Raw genomic sequence first — 21,090 nt, forward strand, 5'->3', positions numbered from 1 at the left:
CTGCGTTCTAGCTTAGCCAAGGAGGAGAGAGCTGTCAGCGGGTCATTCTCCATGATAGCTGTGATGGGGCCGAGGGCTTGACTTGCCGGCCAAGCGAGGAGTTATCTGAATTCTGCTGAAAGCAGAGATGGGTTGAAGTGGTGCCGCCTTGCTTAGCTTACACCTGCTGACTTGGTCCACGTTTTGGTTTTGTCACAAACAAAGCACATCTGGTGGCAGTCACGCATCTGATGTCAGTCGGCCCCTGCTAAACGTTTGCTCGTATTGCCTAATTAATGTGTGACCATGTATAATTAGCATTATTCCCTCCAAAGAAGCCTCCTTTCGGTCAGGGAGGGTGCCGTGGGTTGAGACACGGGCCTGAAGTAGCAAAGACCCAAGTGATCAGAGCTGAATTGTGGAGGTAGGGAGCAAGGTGGGAAGAGCGTAGTAAAGCCAGCTGGTGCTCGTGCACAGAATAATCCCCAACGTGAGCAAGGTTGTGTGGTGTTAAAGCCTTGAGGTGAGAGAGCAGGCGAAGGGATCTCCTGCAAGACGTTGTCAATGTATGGTCCAGAAGAAACGAGTTCTTAGTTGGCTGTGGACGTTCAGACCTCGGCCTCGTTAGGGTGGGTGAACGCCACGCATTCATCCAGCTGCCTGCTCCAGGGGCACCTCACCCCGCTGCCTGCAGGAGGTGGCCTCGCGGTGGCACGGCGTTACGGGAGTCCGTAAACGTGTGCTCCGGACCGTCCTTCGGATTGCTGCTGGATCCCAGTGAATCCTGAGGTTTTGTCTGTCCTGTGCACCTTTGGATGTGCTGCTTCCCCTGGCTGTTCGATGGCTGGTGAACACAAGGAGTCTCCTCCGAACCCCTTCATGCTGGCCCTCAGTCCTCCTTCAGATGAGCAGCGGGCTTGCTCCCGGGCCTGCGTGTGTTGAGTCTGCTCGGCCTCCGAAGCCAGAGGAGGGGAGCGGAGTCACAGAATCACAGAACCATAGAATCGTTACGGTTGGAAGGGACCTCTGAGATCGAGTCCAACCGTTACCCTAACTGCCAGGTCCACCGCTAAACCACGTCCCTCAGCACCACATCCACACGGTTTTTGAACACTTCCAGGGACTGCGATTGCACCACTTCCCTGGGCAGCCTGGGCCAGGGCCTGACCACTCTCTCCGGGAAGAAATTTTCCTAATACCCAACCCAACCCTGCCCTGGCGCAGCTTGAGGCCGTTCCCTCTCGTCCCATCGCTTGTTCCTGGGGAGAAGAGACCGACCCCCCCAGCTCCAGCCTCCTTTCAGGCCGTTGCCGAGAGCGATGAGGGCTCCCCTCAGCCTCCTCGTCTCCAGGCTGAGCCCCCCCAGCTCCCCCAGCCGCTCCTCCCCAGCCTTGGGCTCCAGCCCCTGCCCCAGCCTCGCTGCCCTGCTCTGGCCACGCTCCAGCCCCTCCATGGCCGCCTTGGGGTGAGGGGCCCAGCGCTGAGCACAGCATTCGAGGGGCGGCCTCCCCAGTGCCCAGCGCAGGGGCACCATCACCTCCCTGGTCACTCGTGCTGCTCTTTCCCTTTCGACCGGATAGCTGCAGTGCGCCCGCACATAAACCTGTCGTTGCGACACTGCACAATGCTTTGAATGGCGAGAACTACCCGTCTTCGTGCCGTGCAGGTCTCCGACTGTGGGCTCTGACTTAGCCGGAGGGTTGGGAGACTCATCCCGTGCCCTGGGAAGCCGCGTTCGTGGCTCTCCCTGCGGGCGAGCTGGCTGGCTCAGCGCTTACTGCCGATAGGAGAGGTGTGACCCGTTCGGTCACTGTTTGCTTTTAATCACCTGGGGCCTATGCTAATCGGCTAAATCTCATGTCGTGACATGGTTGTTTTCGTTTTAGATGCTCCGTTTGATCTGGTTCATAGCAGTGCGTGCCCTGGGAAACGGCACCACTTCAGTTCGGGGCGTCTCGCGTGGGCTGCGCGCCCCTGCTTGCCTGGCATGGGAAAGCCAGCTGGCGGTTCTTGGCCAGAGCCGCTGCGAGAATCAATGTGCTTCTTTATACTGATCCTCTGGCAACGCTGTAGTCCGGGAGCAAGGCTTTGCAGCTGGGAACGTAGCTAAGCTTTCATACCGGCTGTTTGTAGCAAAATAAAAGCTGTCCCCAATTCCAAGGTACAATCCTGCCCGTGCTGCCGCGGGGACGTCCCGTTCGCAAGCCGCTGGCTCCTGACACCCGGCTGCCCTGCTCTGCCAAGGTGACGCTGATGAATTTTTTAGCAGAGCACCAAAATAGCTAAGTGCCATGAAAGAGCTCTCCTGCAGTCGGACCACCCTCTGTGGAAGCTCTCTGTTCCCCTTCCAGCTCCCTTCTAATCCTGTGATCTCTTCTTTAAAAGCGCCTTTATTCCTGCATGCAGCAAATACTTACACAGAACCACCGGGAGCTCTTCCAGGTCCTACCGGATTGTCCCAATTATGGGAAACACAGGTGGTCATCTTTTCTCGTGCTTTAGCGTTTATGATTTTCAGCTCCAAACAGAACTGAGAAATGGTAGTTGGGCAATTTTTCAGAGTGAGCTGCCAACAAGTACGCCGGATCCTGACACTGCCGTAGTCCCTGCTTCGACAGTGAAAGAAAACCTTGTGTTTTCACAGCAGGACAGCTAACGTGGCGTCGGACCTTAGCGGGGGCGAGGCACGGCCGTGACACAGCTGAGGTCAGTCCTGTGCCGCTCGTCGGGACTTGATCTCACGTCACTGCTGCAAAGCAGCACCTCGCTCTGTGCCCCCGGCGATTCGGCGTCTGTGTACCTCCTGCCGCGCCATCGTGCCTTTTTTTGCTCAAGAATGCAACCGCAGGCTCGCAGAAACAACAGGTAGCCCAAAAGTCACGGGCCAGAACAGGGCACGAGCGTGCGTCACAAGGCCAGCGTGCTCTCTGCGCGCTCCTCGGCGCACGTGCCGCGCACAGCTGGCACTTCGGCTTTTACAAAAGGTTCGAATCGGTGGCCGCCTCTTTTATGGATGTGTCGGTGAGCGCAGCGCCAGGCAGAAACGCTCCCGCGCACAGGACAGGTCCCTCGCTGGGCGGGAGGCTCGCGCCTGCGGAGGTGGGGATCCAGCCTCTCGAGGCAAGCCTCTGGGCAGAGCCTGCGGGGCATCTCCGCGCGTCCCCGGGTCCCACCTGGCAGGCAGCGAGAGGCAATTATTGGTGGTTATTCTTCAGTATTTTTAATTACGAGGGAGCTGAGGGGGCCTATCTGCACTGGGGTCTTGACTGTGCCAAGCGGCGATCAAGAAGGTTAACGCAGTGCTGGTGCAAGCCCAGGTGCAGTGCGCGCAGCACAGGCGAGCGTTAAAGGAGAGACAGACAGATATTTATCTAAGGTAAGGACGGACCAGGGCTTTCTCCAGCTACCACTGGGTGTTACCATCCCTGTCCGAAGCATCGGGAGATCGCTCCGAAGGAGTGAGCGAGACGGTGGATCGGCTCACAGCTAAGCGCAGCCGGGAGAGCTTGAGCAGAATCCCCTACCCTGCGTTCTCCCGTCCTCGTGGTTTTCTGACGCCTGGGTGCGACTTCTAATCCGCGGTTTGCTTTGCGTCCCGGGCTGACAAACGCCGATACACAAAGAGGAAAGGGGATTCGGGGTCACCCACGTGTCTCGATTAATTTGCTCCTTAGCAAGGCTGATACCAAAATGCAAGCGTTCCACGTTGCTGTCCCCAGCATGGCAGTCTTGCGTAGCTTACATCTGTGGGTCTCAGTCGTATGAATTTCAGCTTTCATTTAAGAAAAAAAGAATGGAGTTTTAGTGGAAGAGGAAAGCTGAAAATCTGGGCTTCTGAAACCCCAAGTGTTGAATGATCCAGGAAAAGAATCCAATGTTTTTACTTTTTAAATTCCATTATTTCCAAGAAAATGAAGTTTACAGGCAGAAGTCCGATTTTAGGGTTTTTTAGTAGCGCTTCGGGTTGGCAGCAGTGTATTTCTAGGCATTGCGCAGAGTCCCACGTTGCCTTCGTCCTCGGGTGGGTCAGGACGTCGGGCTGGTCTGCCGCGCCTCCTCCCGCTCCGTCTCCCGCACGCGGGACGGCGTACGGTCCGTGCCTGGTGCTTCACACCGCGAATGCTGTGATTGTCATTTCAGGCTTCTTCCCCAGCATATAGTGGCTCCAACCTCTATTCCCCGGATTCTTCAGCCAACTCCGGTCCCATTATCTCTGACGTGACCGAGCTAGCCCAGTCCAGCCCTTCAGCATCTCCCAGCGGCAGTCTCGATGAAAGGTATGCTGTTGCTCTCGTAAAATCTGAAGCTGTCTGTATGCGGAATGCGTTTCCCCGTGAGCTGAGCAGTCAAACACCGTTACAATATGCCTCTTCTGTTAAAAATCCCCCACGAGCGACCGCTGGAAACGGTCGGAACGAGGGGACGTTCAGGGTGTTTGAACTCAGTCCTGCTTACCTCGCCTACCAGGACGTTACGGAAAGGTGGACCTGTCCCTCCGGGATGGTCTCGTTCAGGACGCTGCCACCTCAGCAGGTTTTTGGTTGGTTTTGTTCAGCTTTAATTCATGTTTTCCAAACAACACTCGCTCCTCTGCCTGCCTCGTCTGGCGTGAACCTGTCCGGGGAGGGTCACGGTTTGGTTTCCACAAGGAAGGCGTCTGCTCCGTCCTGTGAAATTGCCAACATCCTAGAGCAGGGGTAGCTTTGCCCTGCCCTTACAAACTCGCTGCGCGGAGGAGGAGGTGCAGAAAGCAGCTTCGTTCCCACGTAACGGAGACGAGCAATGAATCGCAGAATACCAGGGTGGAGGGGACCTCAAGGTCTCCACCAGGCACCAGCGGCTCTCGAAGCTTCTGAGCCTCCCCGGGCAAGAAGGGCCCGTCTTTCCTTAGCACCTTGTGGTCTCCCGACTCCTTTTTTCTTCCTCTTTAATAGGTTATTCCTGGCATCGGCGCTTCCCCTGAGGTGCTGAATCACCCACAAATGCCATTTATTGCCTTAATCCCCTCTGCCAGGAACACTGGCTCTTAAATACAGACCATATGTTTGCCTAATGGCCCTTTTCTCTGTCCTTTTGTGGTCGCTGTCCTTTCCAGTAGGACTAATTGTGCCTCTGCCACCTCAAATCAGTGAGTTTGGGTGGTGAAATTAGGGCTGACCAACGAAGCCATCTTCCCTTCCCATAAACATAGCGCGTCTGAAAACGCCCGGGTGCTTGCGTAAAGGGTCGATCCCAGGCGTTGCCCGAAGGAGTCTGCGCTGACCGCGTGGGAGCGGTTAAAGCGCTCCAGCCGCTGGTACGGTGAGGATGATGTCACAGCTGTCTCAGTGGGGACTTTAAAGAAGGGTATATACGCTGTGCTGCTTCCGTACTATTTAGAGCATGTCCACATCAAAAGCCGTATTGTTTTAAACTGTGCCGTTAAGGAAAAATCACACCCTCCTTCCAGTAAGTTCACCTACGCAGAGCTGACGGCACGGCAGGTCCTGGGCTGAGCAGCCTCGCAAACCTTCAGCCACAAGAAATACGCTGAGATTGCAGTAAGAGCGCAAGGCATCGATGTGTCAGGGGAGCTGATTAGGATCAGAATCAGGGAAGAAGCAGTTAGGTACTCGTTCAGCCTCGTCTTTGTAGCTGGCTCTGGAGGCTTTGTATGTGAAAAGGCGACGGCAGGCACGAGGATTTTTTGCCCCGTTGTGTGGAAGCAGATCTGAGAAACGCAGAATGTGTTTGTCTGAGGTTTTTACCAGTTTTCTTTCTGTTTCTCTCAGGAGTAGTCCTGTGGTCCGTATCAAAGAAGAACCCCCTAGTCCCGCCCGCAGCCCGCAGATAGAGGAGGCCAGCCCCGGGAACCCTCCTGCCGTTGAAACTCCTCTGTCCCCCTCCACGTTCATTGACTCCATCCTGCAGGAGAACGAGCCCAGCACTACGACCGCTGCAGCCGGCGACAGCACCACACAGCCTCAGCCCCAGGAAAAGTGCCTCAGCGTTGCCTGCCTCGACAAGTAAGTGCTGTGCTGCGGCCGGCCCAGCTCAGGTCTTGCCAGCCGGCCCGCCGCTCTGTACTCTTAAGCTTTAAGGATGCCAGCAACCCGGGCTTCCAGCCAGCCTTGGAAGCAGAGGCGGTCGTTTGTCCAAGGAGCTCACCTCTGGCTCTGACCGCAGCCCTCCCTGCAAGCGCCAGGGGGGAGATTTGGTTCTCCCGTTCCCGTTCTGCTTGGAGCGGCGAGCGTATCCCACCGGAATTAACCCCCTGCGTGCGGGAGCCACCGCTCTGCTGCGAGGGGCCACGTGGGATGCCAAATAAGAACGGGTGGACATGCCTGCGCTCAGTGAGGGCTTGTGCAAACTGCCTGCTCCTCCAGCGTAGGAAGGAGCCAGCGTACGATCGGCCGTTTCATCTCAGGCCCAGCTCATCCCCGCGGTCGAAAAGCTTCCGCGCTGTATTTGCGGTCCAAAGGCGGCTGACAGGCACGCGGGGCAGGTGGCTCCCCGTCTTGCTTGCTAGAAGCTGTGATCCCGCTGGGTTTGCCCGTAGGTGAGACTCGGAACAGCTGCGGGCAGCGTTGCTCCGTGAGCCCGCTCTGACAGCGTGCGCTATGGCACTGCCCCTGCGCCGTCCTCTGCTTTTGCGCGTCGCAGCTGCTCTCCAAATGGGTAACGGAGGAAGCTTTGCATCAAACCGCTGTTTGCCCACCTAGCTCTTGGCGTGGTGAATCGGTTCTCCCACTCGGCCTCTTTACTCGCCAGGGCACGGCTTGCATCAGACTTAGGCTGGACTCAGTGGGTGGCAGGCTGAAAGTTGAGGGGTCGCTTTTTATTAGGGATCAGATGTGCAGTGCTTTTATCACCACACAGTGCTCACAGGTGCAGCTGCAAGTGTTGGGATGAAAAACTAGAACGTTGTTTGTCCGTATCAAACTGCCAAGAACTTCTCCCTTGACCGTACCGAGAGCTCAGCCGCTTCTCAGATCTCGGGCACTTCCCGCTCTCCCTGTGTCCCGGGGAAAACGGAGTATCGGAATTAAGGTCTTCCCTCTGAAGGCCAGGACAGACTTTGTGTCCTTAAAGTATAAACGCAATTTGGAGGAGACACAATTAGTTTCGGGGTCCTGGAAAGCAGCAGAGAGCTCCTTCAGCCAGAAGGCTGCTGTGGACTCGCGCACCCAAGGTGATGACAGGGTGACGTGCACGTCCCGTCTCATTAATTCTGTTAGCTATCGCTTCTCAGAGCTGTAGTGGCGTTAGCTCTAGACGGAGAAGGGACGAAACCTGTGGAAGAAGCCCTCTTCCCTTAGGACTACCCAGCGGGCAGAGAGCCAGCTGCAGGCAGGGTCTGCAGCCTGCGGGCAGCGCAGTGCAGCAGGGTTTGCTGTCTGTACGCCTCCGAGTCCCGCAGAGTCAGGAGACGCCCGCTCGCTCCCTCCCCTCGGCCTTGGAGGAGATGTTTGTCTGTTTGTCTGTACCTTCCCCTATTTATAGACCTGTCCAGGGCACCGCAACCCATCTCGCTGACAGCAGAGACAGATTTTATTGTACGGCTCATCAGAAGCTGAAACTGGCCGTTTAAAAGGTAATAAAAATGAACAAAAAAGTGCTGCCGAGAGTGTCTCTGAATTATTAAGGACTCTCGCAGGCCGTGCAGAAGCAGGCAAAGGACACAGAAAACATTTTCCCCCCGCCCCTGCGGAGGCTGAGCTCCACACCTCCCCTTAGAGAACCCTTTCAAAGAAAGGGCTTGTGCTGCCTCTTCTTCTGGGGCTCTTTCACCCGCCTTTTGCAAGCAACGCTGCGCTTCTCTCGTCTGTTTGCAGTTCCTTTACTCTGAAGGCATTCCAGAAGGAAGGAATCTGGCCAGTCGGGATTCCCAGCCATGCGGTAGTCCTGTATCCGTCTCTCGGCTCCTAGCCTCTTTGTCCCGTGAATTTGTAAAGGAAGAGTTGTAGCATACTGCGTGCACGCGGCGCTAGGCAGAGCGCAGCCCTTTAACGGGAGACCCGTCCCTGCCCCAGGGGATTGGAAGGCAAAGGGTGAATACTAAAAGGAATCCCCAGCCTCCGCTCTTCTCCAGGTTCGGATGGGGTTAGCTCTGTGCCTCAGCATCTCCGCGTGCAGTTTTGTTCGTTGGGGTTACTGCACTCCGCGTATCCCGTCATGGCAGAGGAATATAACTCAGAGAAGGAGGACAGTGTTCCCAGCGTGCCGAGCCTCGGCTCCTTTCCCCGTGTCACTGGAGCTACTCCGCATCCACTTGGGCAGCAGTCGTGGGTACGTAGGGAGGTACATACGTAGGAATGGCCAGAGCCTGAATTGCCCTGCGGTACTGAGCAGGATGACTTGCTAATGGAAACGCTGGCAATGAGCTGGTTTAGATGGCGGCACGCTGCTTGTCACCTCCCCAGGAGCGTATCCGACCCTGCTGTGGAGCCTTCCCAGCGCCCCGTGCCTGGGGCGCGGCCTCTCCGCGCGCCCCGTCCCGCCGTCGGAGCTCACCTCTCGCTGCTCGCTCCTCAGGCTCTGGGGCCAAACCAGCTGCGTGTCCTGGCGCGCCACGCGTGCTGCGCCGGGGACGTGGCGCTGTGCAGCGCCCTTTCTCCGAGGCTTCTGTTAAATTCCCAGCAGTCTGCTTGTTGTACTGAGATGCAGCTGGTGAGGGAGGCGTTTGCTGATGGTAGGTGACTTTACAGCGTAGCGGAGTGCCCAAACGCCGCTCGCTCGACCCAGGCACTGACAGCCTGCCGAGGAGTCGCAGCGATACCTGGTTTTCATCACATGAAGCGTGTTTCAGTTGTTCTCATATTCATTGGAGAAGAGCAGCCCGTGAGACTGCAGGTCATGGCATGCAGTGCCTCTTTGTGAGCCTCGCGGGCTGTTATTTCATCTACAAGAGGCCCTTTGTCCTGGGGAATTTCATTTGAACTGAGAATTACCTCGCCGTGACCAGCAGCATTCCGGCAGCTGGTGGCAGCGCCAAGGCTCAGGCGATAAAAGGGAACGTTTGCCTGGCGACGCTTGACGGCGTTGCCCCAACGTTATCCACCCGCCAGCCGGGGACCTGCGCGAGCCACCTCACGAGAGCCAAAGCCCTCCCTGCATCATTAACGTAACGAATGCATTCCGTAGAGCAGCAGGTCACCGCCTGTCTCAAGGGAGCGTTGCGTGCCGGCGCCCTGGGAGAGGTGGCAGCGACCGCAGTCCCCGTGTCAGTGCCACCCTGCAGAAGTTCGCATGCGCAGCCCCGCATCAGCAGCGGTTTGTCTTGCCGAGAAACGTCTAACGGAGCTCGGCTGTGCTGTAGCGAACCTGTGCTGTCTGCGCTTGCTTTCGCAGGACTGCTTGTTTCCGTGTTCGTTTTTGCGTTGTTCGTAACAGTTCCGCCAGCCTGAAACCGCTCGCCCGCTTCGAAAGCGCTGCAGTGCCGCGACTGCGGTGCGGTGCGTACCGCGCCGCTTAAAGCGCAGGAGCATGGTGGATTAACACTTCTTGCCTTCGAACCTAACAAATGCTTCATTCCTGACAGTGCCTGGTTGTGAGTCTTCTGCATCTAGTATCCTCTTCTGGTTGTATTTTTCCGTTTGACTCGCGCTTCGCAGGTGTCGGAGGTCGCTCGTCTTTGCCCCGGTTCTTCCTCTTCCTCACTTCGTTGCAGATCACAGCAAGGGTTAGCATTTCAATAGCCGCCGTCCCCGAGCGTTGCGGGGCGAGAGAGCAGGGGATCGCCGCGCTAAGCAGGGAGCCGTCAGGGCGCGCAAGTCAGCTTGACGTTATGGGTAGTAGGTCAACGAGGAGAAAGCTCGCTCTCAGAATTGGCACCGAGTGGCAGACTTCTTGGCCAACTCAACGCAACAACTAAAACCATTGAGTGGCCAACGGAGGCTAAGCTGCTTCTCATCCTTTTAGGTGGTCTTGGCAGGGAAGGGCGGGAAGGCCGCGCTGCTGCCGTCCCTGCTGTACCTGGTTTTGATGAATGGAAACTTCAGCCCTGAGAGCTGCTGGTTTGGGGTCTCTTGCCAGCACAAAATTCGCGCGCCTCGGGAACAAAGCATTGCACGGGAAAGCGATGGGGGCTTGGGGCTGAAATGACTTCTTTGATGCATTTTCCGTTTTTATGAGCCTGACAGAACAATGAAACTTCCCACTGCAAACCTGACCGCGCACCAAGATGCCGTTCTAATAAAGCTTTTCCGTAATAAAAAACATCCCAGATCAGGACAAAATCCATCTAGGCCAGTATCCTGCCTCCCACAGAAGCCTAGGAAAAACCGTCTGAAGTATTGCCCTTAAATACTTTCAGCTAGTGCACAGAATAATGCAAAAGACAAATGTAATATGTCTTGAGCTGAAATGCATTGGTGTCTCGCCTCCCCCTCGAGGGTTACGGCGGCGGCGGTCAGTGCAGGAATCGTGGCTTGCTGCTCCAGCGGGCCCCGGGCCCCGCTGTCCTGCACCCCGAGCCGCTTCCCAGGTACAGACCCGCAGCAGTGCGAGGGCCTGGAGAGAGCGCAGGGCCCAGGGGACTGCTTCTTCCCTGCATAAACGTGATAATCCTTGCCAAGCTGCTCGGTCTTGCTTTTAGAAAATGGGACATTTGAAAAGGAAAGCAATAGAGGGAAGAAAAACAGCTCTGTGCATCTTCAGTGCTTGAGATTCAGGGGACCGGGGGTTGCCTGTCACCTAGAAGGGTCTGGTGCCCGGTCAGTTGTTTCTGGAGACAGCCACAGCCGGTACTTGGTGGGTGAAGGATCGGAAGGGCCGAGCAGCTCTGCCGGGGAGGGAGCCAGGCTGGCGCCGCTGGGAGCCGCTCCCTGCGGAAGCACTGAGGGAGACCCGTGAACCGCGCACTGGAGCTCCGGAGCTCCGCGGGAGCTCCAGGTCCTTCCTGGGAAGGGGGTTCTCCTCCTGGCCGTGGCATGAGCGGTGGTGCTGGGCTTGCAGGCAGCCGCGTTGCCCTAACGCACATGCAGGGGCAGCAGCAGGCAGCGCTGGAGGCGTCGCGGGGGACTGGCAGATGGAGTTCTCTCATCAGCGTCCATACCAAAACGTGCCTTTTCCCCAGTAAAAACCTGCTGCTCCTGACTGCCAGCTCAACTGGTTCCCAGCGGAGGGAGAGGCAGGTTGCATGCTTTCTGCTGCCTCCATCCGTCATGACAAGGATCGCACGGTCGGGGTTTCCCTGGCAGTGGGTTTGGCACAGCGTGCCCTGGCTCGCTCGCCCAGCGTGCCGGGCCACCGTGGCATCGGTGTGAAACACATCTTTCTGCTAGGGATGGGAGGCAGACCCACGGAGAGGGTGGGATCCCCCACGGAGAGCAGATCTGTTGAGTAAGAAGGTGCCGTTTTTACATAGCTGCTTCTCAGGCGGTAAACCAGCCCACACAGAGCGAGCCCACGCCGCGCGGGCTGACTTTCATCACTTCATCAGACGGAAACTCCGACGGCGAGGGTCTCGCGAGAGCCCGTGCGCTGTGGGGCCGCCCTGGGAGCCGAGGAAGCGGCGCTGGAGCGAGGCGCGCTGCGTAGCCGGGGTTTGTTATTCTTGTGAGGGGGTTGGCAGCCAGGCAGCGGAGCGAGAGCCGCGAAGATGCACCGAGCGTGGGGATGGTCGGTGCGACGGGGAAAGCAGAGCCAGGGCGTGCGCTTAGGACAGGGCTCTTCTTTACCTCCAAAGTCTTTCCAGCCCCCCTTTCCCTGCACATCCACGGACCTGGGGACAGGCAAAGCTCTGCTGTGCCAGCGTCGCCACTCCTGCGTCCATCGCATTTCCCAGGGATTCTGCCCTGAGTTTGCGGGGCCTGATGCAGGTTACCTGGGACACAGCGATGCGGTGGGACCCTTGTGTCGGAGCTCCCCGTCTCTTCCCCCAGTGCTGCGGGGGTGGCAGACACTGGTTCCTCCGTTCCCAGAAAGCGTGCCCCACTCTCCCATGGGCTGCAGGCGTCGGGAAGGCCTTTTGCTGGAGTATCAGCTTGGAAGAGAAGGTGTAGATGTCTCGGCACTGGAGGTGGTCTCCTCGCCTTCAGAGCCTGGCCCGGCTCGGGGGAACAGAGAGCTCCTGGCCTCCCTCCTTGGCGCGCTTGGCTCAGGCTGCTCCCTGGGGGCTGTTGGGCTTTAGGGACCCGTGCACAGACCTGACGGAGCCCGCAGCCACCTCTTATCTCTCCTGGAGACACTGGTTCCTCTTGCTTCAACTCACAGCGCGCTTGGAAAGTTAAGGAAAACTGTATTGCTCCAGAGAGTCGCACTCCTTCTCTCTTCCCTGCTGTGGGAGCATTTTTGGATGGCAAAGCTAGCCTGGCGTCGGGCGTAGCTCGGCGCAGCGGAGCAGGACCTGCGGGGAGAGGCACCTGCCAGCGGCGCTGGGAGCCAGACAGCAGCTACCAATTTCCAGTGCAGCATGGAAAGCAGTGGTTCGGGGGCCCCTTCTCTCCTTCCGCAAAGAGGCAGGAGGCTTCGAAGGTCTGGAGTTCGTTAGCGGTCTGATCCCAGCGTCATTTTTTGCGTGATCTGGATCATGCCCCTGCTTGGACTCCATCCCCGCAGGGGGGGAAGGCCCAGCTCGCCACAGGTGGGCTTTCTAACGACACCTTGGCTGGGACTGGTCCTTTCCACGCTGGATGTTTCTCATCGTGGGATTGCTGGAAGTACCGTAAATCCATCGGAGCCTTTCAGGTGGACTTCGGACTTCGGAAGTCATTTAAAAGCACAAACTTGGATAAGTAATTTATTTGCAGTGTGTTCGTGGATCTTAGTTCTAAAAAAGATCTCTGCAGCTCCCGCTTGCACGCACGGGAGAGGTAAGGCAGGAATGTGTTCATGGGCTGCGACTGCAGCCGGCTTTCCTGCGGCCCCAAGCACAGCATTCCCAGAATGAGGATATTTGTTGTTCTGGCAGGATGCTGGTTTCTGCTGCTGGGCTTTCCGAGCCACGACGTGACCTTGCAGCCTCTGTTCGTTTTCTGCAGCGACGACAAAATAGACTGGATTTTGTCATCTTCGTGGTGCTGCTGCAGGATGAGAGAAGGTAAAAGCTCTGGAGCGGCAAGCCGGGGAGGTTCACGCGAGGTCCGGGGCTGGTCAGGCTCCCAAAGGGATCGCGGCAGCCGCGCTCCCCTGCGGGATGCCGTGGCGGTGGTAGTTGTGGACAAACGCCACAGCAGGTACAGACCCTCCAAGAAGAGAAGCAGCTTCCTGGCGTTGTCTCAAATTCACCGACCAAAAACGGCAGCTTCGCTGTTTGCCCTGCGCTTGTGCGCGTCTGCCCGCGCCTCTCTAACGTCTTCCTCTTCGCCTGCCACTTCTGGGTCTCCCTGTGCAGGACCTACACCGCTGGTCCCTCCCCAGCACCTCCGGTAGCCAAAAAGAGCCTTTCCAGGACGGAGAACGTGGTGGATCGAACACGAGGCCATGCCAGAACTGACAGCCGTGCCATAAACTGACCCTGCTGCTGCCAACGTTGCCAAATTTGGGGCCTTTTCATGGGTCAGACCCCGGGCTACTGACAAACATGACTGGTTTTCCCACGAGTGCCCTTCGAGAGCCTTGTAGGCTTTTCGGTAGCACCTTGAGGTTTAGGTCATCCACTTTTCTTCTGTTATTCTGAAGCATTGTGGACATAAACACCACGAGCACCGTGGAGCCAGAGAGTAAGAGGGTGCGGGGTCGGTTCCCCGCCTCACCACCACCTCTGCGGCCCTTGCTGGGCTTCTGTGGTCCGGGCGACGACCGTGCGCTGGAGCTCGCTCCCGCAGCCGTAGGTTAAGTCCGTTCAAAGCAATCTTTGCCAGGATTGCTCACGCTCCGCCATGCAGCTTGGTCTGCAAAGTTATCCCAGAGCTCTGTAGCAGGGAACAAGCCGTGTCCTCGGAGCTGGCCTGGTTTGTCTTACGGCCTGGCTTGGGGGGTTGGCACCGCAGTGCCGTCCATCCCGGCACGGTGTCCGGTCGCCAGGTGGCTGCAGAGGAAGCCTGGCTTTGACATGGTACCAGCTTTCAGCGGCAGAGTTAGCTGAGATGAACTACGCTGTTCGTCCTCACCCTGGACCTGCTGCGTGCCGGCAAGGGAGCTGTGATGTACGTGGGAGCTTGGCGCGGCTCCGCCCCGTGCCGCGCCACGGCGGCGTGCGCTCTCCGGCGCTGCCAGCCGCCGCGCAGGGACGCGCGCAGGCCAGGGGGCAGGGGGAAGGTTTGTTTCCCCAGGTACACGGACCCAGCTTTACTTCTCCCCGTTACTAGAAACTGCGTCTCCCAATGAACAAACCACGTTTTCCCCGCTGCCAGTTCAGATGTGAAGGGTTTTTCTGGCCGGCGCGGGTCCCTCTGAAACTTTCCCCCCAAAGCAAGTTGCTGCAGGGAAGGAGGTTTGGTACCCTTGCTTTGCCACGTATCCGCAGCCGGGATGTGACAAGCAGAGGCCGTCCTTGCGTTTGGACTGAGAAAGGCTCCAACGCTACTGACTGTAAAGGCGCAGCTGCGGCGAGATCCCTGCCAGCCCACGGCGGCTGGCACTTGCCAAGCCCCCTAAGCCCAGAGCCTAAATGGCTTGCAGAAATCCCGGGGTTCGTAGGAGATTCCCCGTGTCTCCTTCGCCTGGGTTGCTCAGCCCGGGACGAGCCCTGCGGTGTCTCCAGGCTCAGGGCAGAGGACTAGGTGGAGAGCGGGGAGCGCGCCGTGCGGCGTCAGAGCAGAAGAGCTGAGCTCGCTGGCAGCCGGCGCCTGCGCAGAGCCAGGAATCCCAGCCCCGCTCTGCGGCTGGGGCTGCCGGGGGGTCGCGGTCCTTGGGTGGGTAAAGTCCCCTTAGCAGCCCAGAACCCGGGAGAGGCTTCTCGGCGTTGATCGCCTGCGCTCCTCTTTTGCACAGGAATGAACTCAATGACCACCTGGACACCATCGATTCCAACCTGGATAACCTTCAGACGATGCTGACCACGCACGGCTTCAGCGTAGACACGAGCGCGCTATTAGACGTGAGTATCTGCTCCTCCTGCCTCTCCTTCCAGGAGCCGGGCCCCAGCTGCGTCTCGCGGTACCATGTGCGTGTGGCTTGCAGTGGCAGATGGACCACGGTAGCTTCAACCATGAATTTCCACAGCACGCCTGGGTTTGCTTGCTTTCCCTACACTAATCATTCTTTCCTTTGGCAGCTGTTTAGCCCTTCAATGACGGTTACAGACATGAACCTTCCCGACCTGGACAGCAGCCTTGCCAGTGTGAGTAGCTGTTAAAAATCCCTCCATGCACACGCAGCTGCCAGAATGAAGTGTGTCCTGCTGTTCTGCAGCAGCCTCTCCGGGTGATTAAGGGAAGGCTCTGACAGGCTCTGAAGAGCGGCCAGGCCGGCCCCAGCCCGGAGGGAGGGGATGTGGGAGAGAGGAGGAACGCGGAGCCCTGTGCAGGCCTGGGGAGCCGCCGGGGGGAAATAATTCAATTAGCGCTGCGGCTTTCCCCGAGCAGCTCATACGGCGAGCAGGGCTACTTCATCAGTCATACTCGGTTAATTAGGTGCTGAGACTTCCATCTCTCATGTGAGCTCTGCCCCCTGAACGTGGAAGTGCACCGAAGCCTGGAGAGCTGCATGTGGTTTCCATAAACCCTCCTTTGACTTTCTGAAATTGTCAGGAGGTTTTCTCAAGGCAAGCTCCATCCAGTGCTGCGTTGTTTATTTTATTTACTTGCGTATCATCAGCGCCGAACGCCGTGCGAGGCACTAATACAGACTCTCCTTGCAAGAGCCAGTGTTGCCCGATGCAATTATTTTTGCGTTAGATAACGATGATCAGTCAAACACGGCACTTCGTGGCTGCGCTGAGAAGGCGCTTGGAGCAGCAGGGTGGAAGTTACGGTCAAAACCGGAGCGTCCGGACCCTCGGAGCAGCCTGATGACTGGAGCGCTGCCGGGCTGGGGCAGAGCCAGGCCCTTCTCCCTGCCCCGGCTCGGGGCGGCGTCCGCAGCCCCGGCGTTGCGCCAGCTCCGCGCGCGCTCCAGCTGCAGGGCTGCGGCGCTGGCCTGTCCCTGCCCCGGGACGTGTGTCGCTATTTGCACGAAACGGAACAGCTCTGTGAGAAAAACCGAGAGGGAGACCAAGATGAACACGGGCTTGGCTGTGGCCGTGCATGCGGGAGAGCGCGTCTGGTCCAGATCAACCAAGCGGGGGGCTCCTGGTCCAGTTGACAGCGAGCGGGAGACCCTCAGCTACCCTCTAACCCCTTCTTCCCCCCGCTGCTGCTTTTTTTTTATCTGAAAAGGCACAAAGGGATCTTGTGGTTTTTCCCCCAGCGCAGAACAGGGAACGTCTTGAAAGTTTCTGCAAAGCAGGAAAGCCCCAGCGTCGTCTCCTTGCTGGGCCCAGAGCGATGCAAGGTGGGCTCCTGGGCGGCTGCGAAGGGGGTGTTAGCGCCGACGGTGCGGAGCAGCGAGGGCACGGGCAGCGCCGTGCCCCTCTCCGAAGTGAACCCTTAGGGACCCCGTGGCTTTTCCCTAAGGAAAACCATTCCCACGAGCTCTTTTGGGGTGCCCCTTCCCCTGCGCTAGAGGTGCGGGGTAAAATACAGAACAGGAGTTCCCAGTTCGTAATTCGTCAGCGTCTCTGGCGCCTGGCTCTCGCTGGACATTTCCCTGCCTTTCTGCTTCCTCCTCCTGCCCAGCGGTGCGACGCAGGCGCCCGGCGGCGCGACGCAGGCGCCCGGCGGCCAGCCACCTTCTGGGGATATTTGCAGGGAAAAAGGGAAGTGCGAAGGTGCAGGGGAGCGTTTGACACCGGCGCAGGCAAATGCCCACCCCTCTGTTGTTCACCCACGTTTTCCGCTGCCCTGAGCTGCTGCAGCGGCTGGGGCAGGCAGAGCAGGACAAGGGATTAGCGGGATCTGGGAGAAGAGCGTGAACAGTGAAGATTCAGTAATTCAGAAATGAATTCCTTCATGTCGTTGAGCTGAGAGTGGAAAATCTGGAAGTGGGATTTGCTAAAGGAGTCTTAAGTGGCGTCCTTTGAAATTCAGAGCGTAGCTCTTCAGCTCAGGTGGTGTTTGGATCCAGGTCGCTTGTGTAGTGTTTTTCTCTCCTCTGTCGCGTTGGGAGGCGTGTTTCCTTGGGCTTTGTCTTCACCCAGCCTTCCCACTACGAAAATCCCTGTGCTGGCTGTAGGTTGAGCTGCGGGGTTCCCAAACTGTGGCCAGACGGTCCGTGAAGACCTGTGTCCTCACACGTGGCCTGCTTTTACCTAGTGCCGGTTGCTAAGCGGTAACAAAAACTGCTGGCTACGCATTTAAAGACTTGCTAAGGACCTTTCCGTGGCAGCAGTTGCTGTAATGAGCAGCCGCGGGGTTATTAGCTGTGTAAATCCAGAGAGGGGAAGCGATCCCGCAGGAGAGCCCCCGCTCAAGCCTCCTCCTCCCAGTGGCACCGGTGGAGGATCCTGCTCGGCGGTCTGGGATTAGCAGGCTCAGCGCCGGGTTCCCCAGACGCCGGCTTCCCCAGACGGCGTTCGCTCTGCGGGCTGGCAGGGCTTCCCTCCTGACTTCGCACCGAGCGGAGCTCCTCGGGCAGGCAGAGCGGTTCCTCCCGCTTCCAAAGTTTTTCTCCCTTTTAACGCGTCGCTTCGCAGCCTTCCCAGCCCAGTCGTGCCCGTGGGACGGGGGGGTGAAACGGGCTCGTGTCCTCGGCCGCAGCCCGGCTCCCGCTGGCAGCTTGCCGGCACCCGCAGCTCTCAGGTGCTTCAGTTGCAAGAAGACTTTCAATAACTAAAAATAAATTAATAAAATAAAATAGCTCATTACAACCATGTCCTGAAGGCTTTCCCTGGGATCTTAGATCCCGAGATGCAGAAAAGCTTCCCGCTGTGATCCAAGGGAGCGCTGCGGAGCAGGACCTTTGCGGGCAGGAGAGAGGATCTGTGAAGCCAGGTTTGGCCGGGGGGTCGGGTGCCGCCTGGACCGGCCACGTTTGCGACCTGGGAGCTGGAGCGCTCCGCGCAGGCTGCATCCGGGTCCGTGCGGGCCGCTGACAACCTTGCAAACCTCTGAGGATGTCTGCCTCTGCCGCAGAGCGGCTCCGGGACTGTAAATCACGGCTTGCTTCGTGCGGTGCATGTGTTGGGTCAGTCCCGAGGCGGGCACAGAGAGGACCCGCGCGCGTCCGGCCCGTGCCGTGCGCTTACCCACCCAACCTTTCTCCCTGCAGATTCAGGATCTCCTTTCATCCCAGGAACAGCAGAAGCCTACTGAGACAGAGGCCAGCACAGCGGACACAGGTACCAGGCAGCCGGCTCGGCGGTTAGCGATCCCGTAGCATGAGAATTGAGGCCACGGCAACGTCATTTCTCCTCCCAAAAAGCGTATTTGGCTGGGAGAGATGAGGCTGTCGAGCATGGGAAAGAGAAAGCGTGGAGGGGGATCTCAGCAATCGGTACAAATCCCTGGGGGGAGGGAATGAAGCGGAGGGAGCCAGGCTCTCAGCGGTGCCCGGGGACAGGGCAGGAGGCCACGGCGCCAACCAAACACCTGGAATTCCGTCAGAACGCAAGAAAGCGCTTTTTTACCGTGAGGGCGGTCAAGCTCTGTCTCAGGCTGCACCGGGAGGCTGGGGGGCCTCCACCCTTGGAGATGCTCAGGGTCCCGGGCGGCCTGCTCCAGCTGGCCCTGCCCGAGCAGAGAGCAGACCGGGCGCGCTCGAGGTCCCTGCCGTCCCCAGCCCTCGTGGGACTTCCGTCTGCGTGGAATCGCGTGCGCAGCCGGGGTGCAGCTCTTCCTCCACGGCAGCAGCCCCAGCGCCCAGCCGTGGGCTGGGCGTCTCGCAGCCTGCTCAGGGCGCTCTCCCTCTGCTGTCGGCGCGTCCATGGAGGCCCAGAAAAGCCCCCGCTCCCTCCCTGCGTGTCCCAGAGCGCAGGCTGGAGCCCTGCTACCGTCAAATTCTTCGTCCTTGCTGATGTGCCGAAGGGCCTTGCCCAAGTCCCGGTGTCTCATCGCTTGGCGAGGAGCAAGTAGCGAGGAAGCAGGCGATGTTGGCGGTTTCCAGAGCGAAACCTCGTCGCCCTCCTTCCTCTGGCCGGCGTTGGGCGAGCTGGCCCTGCTCCCCAGCCCAGCTGCCCTCCTCCCGAAAGCTGCTACCCCCGTGGCACCTCTCTCTTTGCAGGAAAGCAGCTGGTGCACTACACGGCCCAGCCCCTCTTCCTGGTGGACTCGAGCGCTGTCGACATGGGGAGTGGAGACCTGCCCATCTTCTTTGAGCTGGGGGAAGGGCCGTATTTCACGGACGGAGACGAGTACTCGGAAGATCCCACCATCTCCCTCTTGTCAGGGACTGAGCAGTCCAAACCCAAGGACCCTGCGATATCCTAAGGCCCAGGGCAAGGTGAAAGAGAGGAAGAGAAAGAATGCGCACTAAAGGGAAATCCAGCCGTCAGCCTCCTCGCTTTGCACAGACATTGAAAGCTCTAAACACCCTCTGGTTCATGTTCGCTTCCCCCGGCACTGTGAGGATTTCATTTGTGTGTGTGCTTAATGAGGTGTTTTGAAATCTGCTTTAGATTCTAGCCACCCAGCGCTCCTCCAGTTTGGCGGCCGTCGGGGGGCCGAGCCGCGCAAGAGCCCCGCCGTCGCGCGGTCATCGCCCGACCTGCCGCGGAGGCTCGGACGGGCACCGCCGCGGCTCCGGCGAGCGGGCGGGAGAGCCCGGCCGGCCGCAGAACAGCCGGCCGCTACGCGACGTTCGCGTTTCGTTTCGTGCCCCGGCCGAGGGCGGCAGCCGTGGCCCCCACCGGGCGCCGGCGGGGGCACGGCCGCGGGGCGCTCCTCCCGGCCGGGAAGCGGGGCGCTCGCCGGGTGTGCAGGCAGGGTAGCTTTTCTGAGGAAGGGAGTTCCCCCTCCACCCCTGTCCCCTTCCCTCCTCGCCCCCGGAGAGGCGGATGCGATGGTTTTTAAAAGAGAAATAAAAGTTTGCCGATCTGGCGCCGGTGGGTTGGATCCCGTTGTGGTCTCTGCCTTGCGGTCTGATCCCCAGGGTCTCCGTGTGCGCGGGTGCCCCGGGGCGCCCCGAAGCCCGGCTTTATCTTCTCTTTTTATTTCCTCTTGCTCTGTGTGTTTCTTTTTATTTGTTCCTTTGGTTTTGTTTTCCTTTTGCTTAGCAGTAAAAATTTGTACATTTACACTTCAGATTGTTAATAGTAAAAACTGTATTTTGAATTTTTACATGAGAGAAGAAGAACCCACTTCTATCTATATAAATATAAATATCTCTCTATATATATACATACAAATATATATAAAACAAATGGTCTGTCACCTGGTGGCTTTTCTATGGTTGAAAGCTTTATTTTTGTCATCTCTTTGGGAAGCGGATGGGATAAAGGCCCAGGAATTGCCCTTCGCGCCCCTGGACACCCGCGCTGGGGGGCGAGGCTCCCGGTGCCGGTGCCTGCTCCGGCGTCGGCCGTGTGGGAGCCGGAGGTGCTCCCGTGCTTCGCCCGCGGCAGCCAACACCGTGTGCGTGCGGGCGTTTGAATCCCGTGCTGCCGCTCCCGTGCCTGAATCCCGGGCTGGGCTCCGGGGCTGAGTTTTCCGGGACGTTTCAGAGGAGGAGACCAGTGGAGCCCGCGCTGATGCGCCGGAGGCGTGGTGGGCGCTGTGCACGCCTTTAGGGGTGCTTTTTTTATTTAATAAGAACAATAAAAAATTCTTCGTTGTTACATTCAGAGCATTCAGACCTCCCTCCGTCCCGCTCTCCTCCTCCCTGGGGCGGTCGCATGTGCTGTTGGGCACCTCGATGGCACGGAGGCCTCTTGGCGTTGGGATTCGACCGTAGCCGTGCTCCAGGTGAGGACAGATGCAGGTTGGACGTCGGGAGAAGCCGGTGCCCACCGCAGCGCCGCCTCTGCCGCACGGGCTCGGTCTCCGAGGGCAGCAGTGGCAGCGTCCAGGAGCCCGTCTGGCTGAGATCCGTCGCGGGTTGCTGCCCTCCCCACCGAGACAAGAAGTCACGCTGGGCCAACCGGTCACCGTGACTTTGTCTGAAATGCCGTGGCTCACGTCTGGAACCCCCCGCCTGCCCGGGGGCCGGGGGCCGGGCGTGCTGAGTCCCACGGGGGCCACGCACAGCTGGAACGCGCCATCGGGGAGCTGGCGT

The 21,090-nt window shown here is 58.7% G+C and overlaps 1 protein-coding gene across 7 annotated transcripts in view; it reads left to right on the top strand.

Moving 5' to 3' along the window:
• Positions 1-19,931, top strand: part of HSF1 (heat shock transcription factor 1) — a 73,110-nt gene extending 53,179 nt beyond the window's left edge. For 3 of the 7 annotated variants that reach the window (XM_087732267.1, XM_087732507.1, XM_087732751.1), the window contains 7 exons: positions 4,120-4,256; positions 5,751-5,984; positions 12,872-13,000; positions 14,836-14,941; positions 15,119-15,184; positions 18,151-18,220; positions 19,102-19,931. In XM_087732267.1, coding sequence (XP_087588393.1) covers positions 4,120-4,256; positions 5,751-5,984; positions 12,872-13,000; positions 14,836-14,941; positions 15,119-15,184; positions 18,151-18,220; positions 19,102-19,307 — 948 coding nt within the window. In that variant the 3' untranslated portion in view covers positions 19,308-19,931. The remainder of the gene's footprint in view (positions 1-4,119; positions 4,257-5,750; positions 5,985-12,871; positions 13,001-14,835; positions 14,942-15,118; positions 15,185-18,150; positions 18,221-19,101) is intronic. The other 4 variants (XM_087732339.1, XM_087732420.1, XM_087732594.1 and 1 more) reach the window with 4 other exon arrangements.
• The last annotated feature ends 1,159 nt before the right edge of the window (positions 19,932-21,090 follow it).

Source organism: Nipponia nippon, unplaced genomic scaffold, assembly GCF_047370975.1.
Source record: "Nipponia nippon isolate SJK-2023a ecotype South Korea unplaced genomic scaffold, ASM4737097v1 scaffold_1, whole genome shotgun sequence".
Lineage (NCBI taxonomy): Eukaryota > Metazoa > Chordata > Aves > Pelecaniformes > Threskiornithidae > Nipponia > Nipponia nippon.